At 37.0% G+C, this 12,830-nt stretch overlaps 1 protein-coding gene across 6 annotated transcripts in view; it reads left to right on the top strand.

The window, feature by feature from the left end:
- Positions 1–12,830, top strand: part of COL4A5 (collagen type IV alpha 5 chain) — a 271,709-nt gene that overhangs the window by 203,253 nt on the left and 55,626 nt on the right. For all 6 annotated transcript variants that reach the window (XM_060183117.1, XM_060183115.1, XM_060183116.1 and 3 more), the window contains one exon: positions 10,676–10,802. In XM_060183117.1, the coding sequence (XP_060039100.1) occupies positions 10,676–10,802 (127 nt within the window). The remainder of the gene's footprint in view (positions 1–10,675; positions 10,803–12,830) is intronic.

The raw sequence follows: 12,830 nt of genomic DNA, 5'->3' as shown, positions 1-12,830 counted from the left end.
GTACAGTGGTATTCTTAATTGCTTATCTGAAGTATTTCTCTAAAAATAGGTTTACATATGCTCTGCACCTCAATCAATGTGAACATTTTGATGAGATTTTTCAAATAATTTACAACTCATTCTAGGATTATTGTAGTCAAGGAATTACTTAGTAACTACTTAATTTCAAGTAGATTTAACTTATGAAATTAAGTTTATAGTAGTATTTAATATAAAAGTCTTTATGGAAATGCTATAATTTATGCCTTTATAAAATTAAACATATATAAGTATTTTATAAATAGTATTATTACTGCCAATTCCCATGTCTAGTGGAGAAGTAATTAGAAAAGCCAGAACTCCTGTCTTCTGTACCTTAAGATGAGTTTTGATCCATATTTCCAAAGAGATAAGTGATAGGTGAAGTAAACAAGAGGACACTGTACCCCCATTCCACCAAGACTGAATATTGTTCACCAGGAATCTTCTTTATTTAATTTTATTAGTTATTTAATAATGATTAACAAGACTTTAAGATAACAAGGGTCCAATTCCATAGTTCCCCCCACCAGAGTTCCCTGTCCCATCCTCTCCATTGGAAACTTTCCTATACTTTAGCTCTCAGGGAATATGAACCAGAATTCTTTATGAGGTGCAGAGGGTGGAAGTTCTGGATTCTGTAATTGCTTCTTCACTAGATATGAACATTGTTAGGTCGATTCATATCCCCAAGGTGTTTCTGGTTTTCTCTAGTTGAGTAGCCTAGAGCTAATATGCTACCATGCACAAGGACCCGTCCGTGTTCAATCTTCCAGTCCCTACTTGCAAGGGTAAGGCTTCTCCAGTAATAGAGCAGTGTTGCAGGGGTCTCTCTTTCTCTCTCCCTTTTTCTCTTTATATCTGCCTGTCTATATAAAAATAGAGAATAGAGCAAAATAAATGACCACAGGGAGCATGCATTGGATTCATTGTATAGGATCAAAGCCCCACCAGTAACCCTGGTGGCAAAATAAAAGGAATTATGTTACTCGGCTACATGTAATTAGTTTTTTTAAAAAAAGTACCACTGACCTAAAAATTCTAGTTTATAGATAATTTTTTGGGTTCCTGGGGCCTATAAAGGCATGATTAACACTGTTATTATTCCATCTTTTCTATTTTTAATAGAGAGAGAGAAGAGAGACAGATAGAGAAGGTGAGACATCACAGGACCACTCTTAACAAATGTGGAATTTCCCTTGGTGTCATGGTGCTCAAACCTTTGACCTTGGTAAGACAGGTATTTGTACCAAATGAGGTCTACCAGTCTTAATGTTGATTTCTTTATAGTAGTCTAAAAAAAACTGTATTTTGTTCAGGTGATCAACATATTTTGTGACATAAAGACAAGTTTCTGCATATTAGCTGTAAATTAAAAACGTAGAGTTTGTTTAAATTTATTTCAATTTCGTCTATTCAATTTAAATTATACTAGCAATGCTTAGATACATATTTTCATTAGTAATAATAATGCAACACTGAGATAGAACCAAACTCCTGTGAGAATCACCCATATTTTTCAAAAAGGCCCAAAACAACAATGCCTGAAAAGGTATATAGGAAAGATGATCCTTATCCACTACTAGTAGGAATGTAAACTAGGTCTGCCTCTCTCTTTGGTAAACAGAATGGGAATTTCTCCCCCACCCCCACCCAAACTGAAATATATATAGGGTTATCTAGCAGTTCCACTCCTACATATCTACCTAAGGAACACAATAAAGCTTATCTGAAACTATATGTGCACACCTATGTTCATGGCAACACTGTTTATAATAGCCAAGATTTGGAAGCAACACAAGTGTCAAATGGTAGATGAATAGATGAGCAATTTGTGAATATATATTCAAAACAAATCTTAAAAAATAAGAGTAAAAAATTATCTTACCATTTGTTACAGCATAGATGAACCTATGTGGGGTCATCCCAAGTGAAATAAAACTGAAGAAGAAATACAGATTTAGGATGATCTCTGTCATGTGTGGGATATATAGAAACAAAACAATAGAAATGACAGAATCAATCATAAACAAACCTTGATTTATGACTATAGATCTGAGATTAACAAGAAGGGAGGGGACTTCAAAGATCTGTGATGAAAGGAGATTGGCACTTTGGTCCTGTGAGATATGGTAACACATATATGGAAGAGTTGCGAAAGCACCCAATGAAACAAAAAAAAGTGCTATAATATAATATTACTTCAATACTACTAAACAACCAATACTACTGTTACTACTAACAACAACTATGCAAAGCCAAAGGGTTTACTCAGGAGCACTTGTCTTGTGTGTGTAAGGCTCTGGGTTTGATCTCTGGCACCAGATAATAAAAAAGACAAAAATACCAAGCATAATTCTAGGGGTGGTAAAGCTGTGTTTGCTCAGTCACTTTCTGTTTCATAAAAAAGTAAAGTAAAATCAGTGACTAAGAGGTAGTTCAGTGGTATAGTACATACCATCTGAGGTCTCATGTTCGATCTCTGGCATCACATAGAAAAATAGTAATATAAACATTAAACTTCAACCCAACCCCCACCACATGGAAGGATGCTTTGGTGCTGTGTTTTCTTTCACTGTTTTTTTTCTCTCTCTCCTTCTCTAAAATTAAAAATAATAGTTCAAGAATAAAAGTGAACTTTATAAACTATCTTTGTTTTTTAATTTTTAATTATTTATTCCCTTTTGTTGCCCTTGTTTTTTTATTGTTGTAGTTATTATTGATGTCCTTATTGTTGGATAGGACAGAGAGAAATAGAGAGAGGAGGGGAAGACAGAGAGGGGGAGAGAAAGAGAGACACCTACAGATCTGCTTCACCGCCTGTGAAGCAACTCCCCTGCAGGTGGGGAGCCAGGGCCTCGAACCAGGATCCTTATGCCAGTCCTTGAGCTTTGTGCCAAGCACTTAACCCTCTGCACTACTGCCCGACTCCCTATAAACTATCTTTTTTCTTTCTAGTCTGTTCTCCATATATATGTAATTGGTGTAGAAATGTGGATCCTTCCCATCTGCAGAGGGGAAACCTTTAGGAGTGGTGAAGCAAGGTGCAATTGTCTCTCTATCTCCCTTTCCCCCTCTCAATTTCTTTCTGTCTATAGCCAATCACAAATAAATAAATAAATAAATCTATTTAAAAATGAATAAAATTGAACCCTTTGTTTTTCAGACAAAATTTGGGGTTGTCTAGACGTTGTATGTGGGGACATATATTCTTTTATATCACTGTCATGTGTCTGTATTATTAATTTTTCAATGGATCTTAAAGAATTTTCTCACTATATATTTTAGATGGCTGAAAAATATCATAGTGAACATTTTTTGCACATATCTATAATGTGCAATTAGCAATACTGCATATATTCATAAAAGTGAAATTGTGGGGTCAAATATAATGCATTTAACTTTTCCCTTTCTTATCTTCAGAGTAATAGTAACATATAAACTTGAGTCATCTTAAAACTAATCATAAGTCTTCTTTCAGCTTGTTACATGGTCCAAACCCATAATTCTTTCCCAAGATGGCCGCTGTTAGTAGTTTGTCATGTATTTCTCCAGAATTTCTGTATACATAAAAATATGCATATATATTATTCAGTTTGAAGAATCAATTTGTGGGGGTTGAGCGGTAGCGCAGCAGGTTAAGCATACATGGCACCAAGCCCAAGGACTGGCATAAGGATCCTGGTTTGATCCCCTCCCCACCTGCATGGGGGTTGCCTCACAAGTGGTGAAGCAGGTCTGCAGGTATCTATCTTTTCTCCTCCTGTCTTTCCCTCCTCTTTCCATTTTTCTCTGTCCTATCCAACAATGACATCAATAATAACCACCACCACCACCACAACAACAACAACAAAACAACAACAAGGGCAACAAAAGGGGAAAAAATAGCCTCCAGGAGCAGTGGATTTGTAGTGCAGGTACCAAGCCCCAGTGATAACCCTAGAGGCAAAAAAAAAAAAAAAGAAAGAAAAGAAAAGAATCAATTTGTTACACCCAAACTCTGATATTGAGAAGCATCTTACAATTGGAAGCGTTTTTCCTGTTGCCAATATATGACATGATGCTACATCTTCCAAATGTAGGTGTCTTATATTTTTATTTAGACACATGAAGTCAAAAATATAAATATATATATATTCATTCTCTGGATTTATATGCATTCACTTAGTAAATATAGAAAAAATTCTTTCAATATACATTTATTTCACAAGAGAGAGGAGAGAGAGAACTGCTATTCTTTTTTTTTTAAGTTCTTTATTGGGAAATTAATGTTTTACATCCGACAGTAAATACAATAGTTTGTACGTGCATAACATTTCCCAGTTTTCCATATAACAATACAACACCCACTAGGTCCTCTGCTATCCTTTTCGGACCTGTATTCTCCCCTCCCACCCACCCCAGAGTCTTTTACATTGGTGCAATACGCCAATTCGAGTTCAGGTTCTACTTGTGTTTTCTCTTCTGATCTTGTTTTTCAACTTCTGCCAAAGAGTGATATCATGCTATATTCATCCTTCAGAGAACAGCTGTTCTAACTGGTGACAGAGTTCTAACAAGTTTCCCCTCATGGAAGTCCTATGTGTTCTTTGTTTTTTTATAACTATATTTGATAGACAACCAGAAATTTGAGGAGAGAGAGGGAGGGGGGGAGGTGAGGGGGAGAGGGACAGAGAAATGGACACGCACACGCGCGCGCACACACACACACACACACACACATCTGCAGCACTGCTTCACTACTTGTGAAGCTTTCTTCCTGCAGGTGGGCCAGGAACTTGAACCCCGGGTTCTTGAGCATTGTAGCATGTGCTCTCAACCAGATCCACCACCAACTGACCCCAAGTTCTATGTGTTCTACTTATTGCACCACCTCTAGCTGCTAGAAAACTTTATCAACTCCAAATTATAGCCTTTATATGTTTCCATATTAGTTACTTTGTTTTACCTATGAATAACTCAACCTATTATAAGTACTAACACCATTCCTATATTTTCATAACTACATTGATACACTGAAGATTCTTTTTTATTGTTGGGTTGTTTTATAAAATCTTTTATTGTTTGTTTTTTATTGGAGTGGGTTAATGGATTTGAGTACACTTGTTGATATGTGAGTACCATTCCTCAACTCCTCATGTAGTATCTGTAAAAACATGATTACCCCAATTTTTGGTACTATTCTATCATCATGCATCAGCATACAAAAGCTCACCCCCCTACACACACCAGTCCATTCCTTTCCCTTTTTCCCCAGAGTCCTTTGCTTCAGTGCAATCCACCAAGCCCAGTCCAAGTTTCACTTAGTGTTTCCCTGCTATTGGGAATAATATAGCTATGAACATGGTAGTGCATATATTCTTTTAAATTAGTGTTTTCGTGTCTTTTGGATAAATGCCCAAGAGTAGTATTACTATATCATAAGATCTTTCCATTTTTATTTGGTTAAGGTCTCTCCATATTATCCTCTGTATTGACTGCAGCAGTTTATATTTCTACCATCCACATAATTCAGTTCTTCTTCTTCCACATCCTCTTCAACACTTATTACTTCTTGTTTTGTTGATGTAGGCCATTCTCACTGGTGTGAGTTGGAATCTGCATTTAGTTTGCATTTCTCTAATGATGATTGAAGTGAAATATTTCCTCCTAAGTCCGTGGACCATGTTTACTCCCTTAGAATGTTATATATTCAGATCTTTTGTCTACCTTTATTGAGTTTGTAGTTGTTGTTGCTGTTGAGTCCTATGAGTACTTTATAGGTGTTTAATATCAATTACTTGTCAAGCGTTGGATGTGCAAATATCTTTTCCCAATTACTAGATTGCCTGTTTACCCCTGTGTAGTTTGCTCATGATGTCTACAAGATTTTTATTTGATGTCATCTCATTTGTTTAATTTTGATGTAGTTTTACTTTTTCCCCCTCTATTTTACAGAGGGAAATAGAGGGGATAGATAGATAGATAGATAGATAGATAGATAGATAGATAGATAGATAGATATGTAGGTAGATAGGTGGATACCTGCAGACCTGCTTCACTGCTCATGAAGCATCCCTCCTGCAGATGGGGAACAGAGGCTTAGACTGGGGCTCTCAAGCATGGTAATGTGTGCACTAAATTAGGTGTCCCACCACCCATCCCCATTATATGATTTTTATGGTTTTTTTTTCTTGATTCTGTGGTATATTACATTGACTGATTTGCAAATGTTGAACTACCCCTGCCCCCCCCCAGTAATGAATGACACTAGTCTTTGTAATTGTTCTCTTTATATGTTGCTAGATTCAGTCTGTCAAAATTTTGTTGAGGATTTATGCCTGATTGTTCATCAAGAATATGTCTATAATTTAGTAGAGTTCTATTTTTGTTTTGAGATCAGTGATATTAGCCTCATAAAATGTGTTTAGCAGTATATTACCCTCTTCAAATTTCTGGAGGAGTTTGAGGAGCAAACCGAATAGTTCTTCTCTGGAATTCTTTGAGAATTCATTAGTAAATCCATCTGGCCTTGAACTTTTGTTCTTAGGAAGATTTTTATCACTGCTCGAATTTCTGTACTAAGGATTGACCTGTTCCATTTGTATACTATCTCTTGTCAAACTTGGTAGTTGGTGTAACTCTAAGAATGTATTAATTTCATCTACATCATACAATTTATTTTCATTTTTATTTGCAATAAATAAATAAATATTTACATATTTATTTACATATTTTTGTATAAGTTTGTATGATTCTTTGTATCTCTGTATCATCATGTGTAATTTCATCTCATTCCTAATTGTTTTTGTCAGACCTTTCTCTCTCTTTTTCTTTGTGAGTCTAACCAGTGACTTGTCTGTTTTACTTATTCTTTCATTCCGAAGCTCTTGGTTTCATTGATCCTTTTAGTCATCTTTTTGGTTTCTATTTATTTGATTTCTGCTCTAATTGTTTTTGACTACCAACCCCCTCCTGCTGACCTTAGGGTTTTTTTATTTGCTCCTTTAGGTATTTTTTTTTTAGTTGGTTCACTGGTGATGCTCTAGTAAGACAACTTATATGTTTAACACAATTGCTATCAAAATACATAAAGAATGCTTTTCAAAAAGAGAAAATATATATACTAAAATTCAAGTGGAATTTCAAGGGACCCAAATAACCAGAATACTCTTTAGGGGAAAAATATAGCAAAGTTGGAGGCATTGTACCTTCTTATTTGAAATTATATTACAAAAGTATAGCTATGAAAATAGCATGGTGCTGGAACAAAAAGCATATAGGCCAATATAATAGAAAGGCTAGTCCTGAACTGGAGTTGGTGTATTCCACCAAAGTAAAAGACTCTGGGGTGGGTTGTGGGGGAGAGTACAGGTCCTGGAAAAGGATGACAGAAAACCTAGTGGGGGTTGTGTTGTTAGGTGGACAACTGAGAAACGTTATGTATGTACAAACTATTGTATTTACTGTCGAGTGTAAAACATTAATCTCCCAATAAAGGAATGAAAAAAAAAAGAAGTTGTAAATATGAAAGAACGAAGAGAAAGGATAGTCCAAAATGACCTCTTAAAGCTAAATGGTCTTTAACAAATATACCAAGACCACTCAATAGAAGAAGAGTCTCTTCTTAACTCTGGTTGCAATTTTTAAAAAGTAATAAAGAAAAGAAAATAGGCATTGAGTTTATTTGTAATATTTAAAGGTAATTACCTACTCTCTTTCAGATTAAACCTTGGCATTTTCTCTTTTTAAATTTTTGGTATAGAAATTATATCATATTGTTAATAATAGTAAGAATTATGTTAATTTATTCATTCATGTTAATTGTTAATTTATTAGTTTTTTTCTGTCAAAGATGGAATTAATTCAATCCAAAACTTTGTTTATTTTCATTTCATTTTATTGAGGAGTTGGTGGTGTACAGTAGAGTTGTTGACATATGGCCACATCGGTACCCCATGATCCTTTGCATTTCATTCCAATCCCTCCTTCCTTGGAGTCATTTGCCTTGATGCAGAGTCTACCTGGTTTTTGTCCAAAATTTTGTTGTTATATGTATAAGCATGTGTTTGCTTTATATGATTCAGACAAGACTATATCGCCCACCAATTCTTGTTTTTTAAAAATGTCATATGAAAAGAAAAGTCATTTCTTTTTAAAAAAATTAACAAAAGGAGGGCCGAGCAGTAGTGCTGCAGGTTAAACACACATGGTGCAAAGCACAAGGACCAGTGCAAGGATCCCTGTTCGAGCCCCCGGATCCCCACCTACAGGGGGAGGGGTCCCTTCACAAGCAGTGAAACAGGTCTGCAGGTGTCTATCTTTCTTTTCCCCTCTCTGCCTCCCCCTACTCTCTTGATTTCTCTCTGTCCTATCCAACAAGAATAAGGGCAACAAAAATGGGGAAAATGGCTTCTAGGAGCAGTGGATTCACAGTATACACCAAATCCCAGAGATAACCCTGGAGGCAAGGAGGCAAAAAAAAAAAAAAAAAAAACGAAAACACTTGTGCCACAAATAGATCTTAGTCACTGCTACAAACATATACACTAACTTGGGAAGGAAATATTGCTTAGGTGATGATCCTAATGAGCAGAATAGTACACAGTGGTAGATTTGAACTTGTGGCAAATATTCTTGTTATTGAAAAATTTGTTTTAATTCAAAACTGAATAAGAATCATTTTTAAAGATTTATTTTATTTATTAGAGAGGGAGAGAAATCAGAGCATCACTCTGATAAATACTGTGTGTCGGATCAAACTGGGAACATCAGCATGTGAGTCAGATACTCTACTAATTGGGCTGTTTCTTCAGCTACAAGAATTATTTTTCAACTCTGTTAAAAATAATAAAAGGGCTCGAAAATTCAGTGAGGAAAAATAGTTACATATGAATTATCTCTGACATCACACCAAAGATACTTCAGTATAGTTTGAGATTTAAGACCTACATTTTTTATTTATAAAAAGAAAGCATTGACAAAACCATAGAATAAGAGGTACAACTCCACACAATTCCCACCACCAGATCTCCATATCCCATCCCCTCTCTTGATAGCTTTCCTATTCTTTATCCTTCTGTGAGATGGACCCAAGGTCATCGTGGGATGCAAAAGGTGGAAGGTCTGACCTCTGCAATTGCTTCTCCGCTAGAACATGGGCATAGACAGGTTGATCCATACTCCCAGCCTGTTTCTCTCCCTAATAGAGTGGGGCTCTGGGGAATCGGAGCTCCAGGACACATTGGTGGGATCATCTGTCCAGGGAAGTCTGATCAGCATCATGCTAGCATCTGGAACCTGGAGGCTGAAAAGCGAATTAACATACAAAGCCAAACAAATTGTTGACCAATCATGAACCTAAAGGCTGGAATAGTGCAGATTCTTTTATTGGAGTTGGGGGGTCCTCCGTTTTGTAGATAGCTAGTAGGCATATTTTAGTTATATTCCAAAGGGCCTGTGGCTATATTATTTTTTTTCCCTGAGCCTGAAATCTGATATGCAGATGGATCCAAGTTATTGTCTGGGGAGATGATGTCACATCTGGGAAAGGACCAGAAAGCTGGATCAGGGAAGAGAGTAGCTCCCTAATATGGAAAAGGGGTATAAATATTGTTGACTGTAAACCTCATCAGTTTCATCTGATCTGGGGCCCACATTCAGCTTAGGAGCCTATGTGACCTCTGCATCCTTGTAGATCTGAGCTCACATTCTGTGGTCATGAGTAGGAACATTCCAAGCTGCCCCAATATTGGGACCCATCTTCCTCAGGTGTAGCATAGAGTATGTTGTCCATCTTCCCATCCTCCAAAGACCTACATTTTAAATTATGAGAGATGAAGAACCTAACCTAAGAGCTTTGTGGAAGCTCTCGGTTTATAGGAAGACCTCATAGAGGGAATGAGGTTAGAAACAATGTCAGCAGGAAAACCTCCTCTAGCTATTAGTTGCCATATTTTTTGTTAGCAATAATCTGTAACATACTAGGAATGATGGTCACAAAGTTTTGATCAGTTTCTCTGGATCCATATCCAGATTCTACCACTTACTAGAGTCATCACTGTAAAACAAGAATAGTAATATTATCTATCTCATCGGATTGTTAAAGGTTAATTAGAATCGTCCCTCTGTATACAGTGGGAAGTGCATGAGCTCTGGAGTCTGACAGAAATTGCTTCAAATCACAGTTCTCTCGCTTGGTAGTTCCAGAAGACCTTAGGCATTTGAGTATTCCAAGATTCAGTTTTCTCACTTAGAAATGGACTTGATAAAGTATATCTCAGAGGTCTGTTGTCATCATTAAATGAAACAATTTATATAAAACATTTATCAAAGCTAGTAAAAGCTCCATAAACAATATTGTTTTTTATTTTATATATTTATTTATTCCCTTTTGTTGCCCTCATTGTTTTTTATTGTTGTTGTCGTCGTTGTTGGATAGGACAGAGAGAAATGGAGAATGGAGGGGAAGACAGAGGGGGAAAGAAAGATAGACTTGTGAAGCGACTCCCCTGCAGGGGGGACCTGGGGGCTGGAACCTGGATCCTTACACAGGTCCTTGAGGTTTGCGCCACCTGTGCTTAACCTGCTGTGCTACCGCCCAACTCCCCATAAACAATATTGTTATGCAGTTCATCTCTATCTCGTGCAGACTTCATCTTTGTATTTATGCTTTCAGGGTGAACCTGGTCTCCCTGGATACCCAGGTAACCCTGGAAGCAAAGGTTCTGTGGGAGACATTGGTTTGCCTGGATTACCGGGGACCCCTGGAATGAAAGGACAACCAGGCCTTCCTGGATTCCCAGGTAATTCTATTCTTTCTTTCTTTGATTTTTTTCTCTTTTATTTAATAGGGATCTAATAATGATCAATAAAACTGAAGGATAAGAGGAGTACAATTCCATACAGTTCCCACCACCAGAGTTCCATATCCCTCCCCTCCATTGGAAGGTTCCCTATTCTTTATCTCTCTGGGAATATGGATCCAGAATCATTATGGGGTGCAGAAGGTGGAAGGTCTGGCTTCTGTAATTGCTTGTCCACTGGACATGGGTGTTGACAGGTGTATCCATATCCCCAGCCTGTTTATATCTTTGCCTAGTGGGGTAGGGCTCTGGAGAGGTGGGGTTCTAGGACACATTAGTGAGGTGGCTTGGAACATGTGTACTTTCACTATAACTAAGCCAAATTTTGTGTTCAGGGGCCTTCAGGTCTGGCATTCTCCTGTGATAGCTCCCAAAGCATTAGAGCATTTCTTTATACATTTTAGATATAGTCACTCATCAGATACAATATGTTGCAAACACATTCTTCCTGTCTCATATAGTCACTCATCAGATACAATATGTTGCAAACACATTCTTCCTGCTTTTTATTCTCCTAGTGCTGTTGCAGGATTAACAGAAGTTGTTGATTTTAACAAAGTTTAACTTAGCAGGCTTTCGTTGTTCATTATGTATTTTGTACCCTAATAAGAATATTTGCCTACTGAAGTTTGAGGCAATATTGTTTTATTTTTTCCATGAATTTTGGTATCCAAGCTTTTATGTTTAGTATTGCAGTCTGTCTCAAAAGTATTTTTTTGTTGTATTGTAAGGGTCAAGGTCCCTTTGTTTGTTTGTTTTTCATATGCAGATACAGCAGTTGTTCCACATCATTTTCCAAAAGAATTTGAGTTCTCCAGCTCATCAAAGGACAATATTAAGAAAATGAATAGCTAGTCTTAAATCAGAGAAAGTATTTTCAAAACATATCTGGCAGATGACTGCTGTTCAACTACAGGATTCAATAATACAATAATAACACACAACCTACTTTTTTCTTTTTTTTTATAATTTTTATTTATAAAAAGGAAACACTAACAAAATAAGATAAGAGGGGCACATTTCCACACAATTTTCACTACCAGAACTCTGTATCCCATCTCCTCCCCTGATAGCTTTCCTATTCTTTATCCCAGGATCATTATGGAGTGCAGAAGATGGAAAGTCTGCCTGGCTTTTGTAATTGTTTCCTCACTGAATATGGGCATTGACAGGTTGATCCATACTCCCAGCCTGTCTCTCTCTCTTTCCCTGGTGGGACAGGGTTATAGGGAAGCAAGGCTCCAGGACAAATTGGTGGGGTCATCTGCCCAGGGAAGTCCAGTTGGCATCATGGTAGCATCTGGAACCTGGTGGCAACAATGGTCAGAAATCCTTCCCTCTCCTGAGAATCCCAGGTTGAAAAGCTGCTTTTCTCAGCTCACACCAGGGGTTAACTTCAAGTTGCCATCTTGGTTCCGCCCCCACAACCCACTTTTTTAAGTGGGGAAAGCTTTAAAGGGACTTTTTATGAAGAAGTGATGTAAATTACCAGTAAACACAAGAAAAGGTGACTTATTTATTGCAAAATAAATCCAAAGGAATAGGAAATGGATCAAGCTCTCCATACCTATTAGGAGAAATGTAGTTAAAATAACTGATATAACTTTGTTTTCAAAGATCTGAAGCAACTGTAATTCCCAAATGTGGGTAAACCGGTTTGGTAGTTTTTTTGTAATGAAACTCACCATTTGCCTAGTCTCTTGACTGAGTGTCTGTCTCTACTTCTGTCTTGGGTATTAGTACAAATTAAGACACATGTCCACAAAACACAGAAATGTTATTAATGATCGCTAAATACTGAAAATAGACTGTATTCCTCTTAATATTAAGATTAGATATTTATGATACTCAAAGCCCAATAACAACCCGTATGTGCAACATTTAAATTTTGGGGTATACTATCCTGCTAGGGAAAGATAGAGGTGGGCTGGGGGTGTGGATCAACCTGTCAGTATCCATGTTCAGTGG

Source organism: Erinaceus europaeus, chromosome X (genome assembly GCF_950295315.1).
Source record: "Erinaceus europaeus chromosome X, mEriEur2.1, whole genome shotgun sequence".
NCBI lineage: Eukaryota > Metazoa > Chordata > Mammalia > Eulipotyphla > Erinaceidae > Erinaceus > Erinaceus europaeus.
This window is presented reverse-complemented; position numbering and strand designations above follow the sequence as displayed.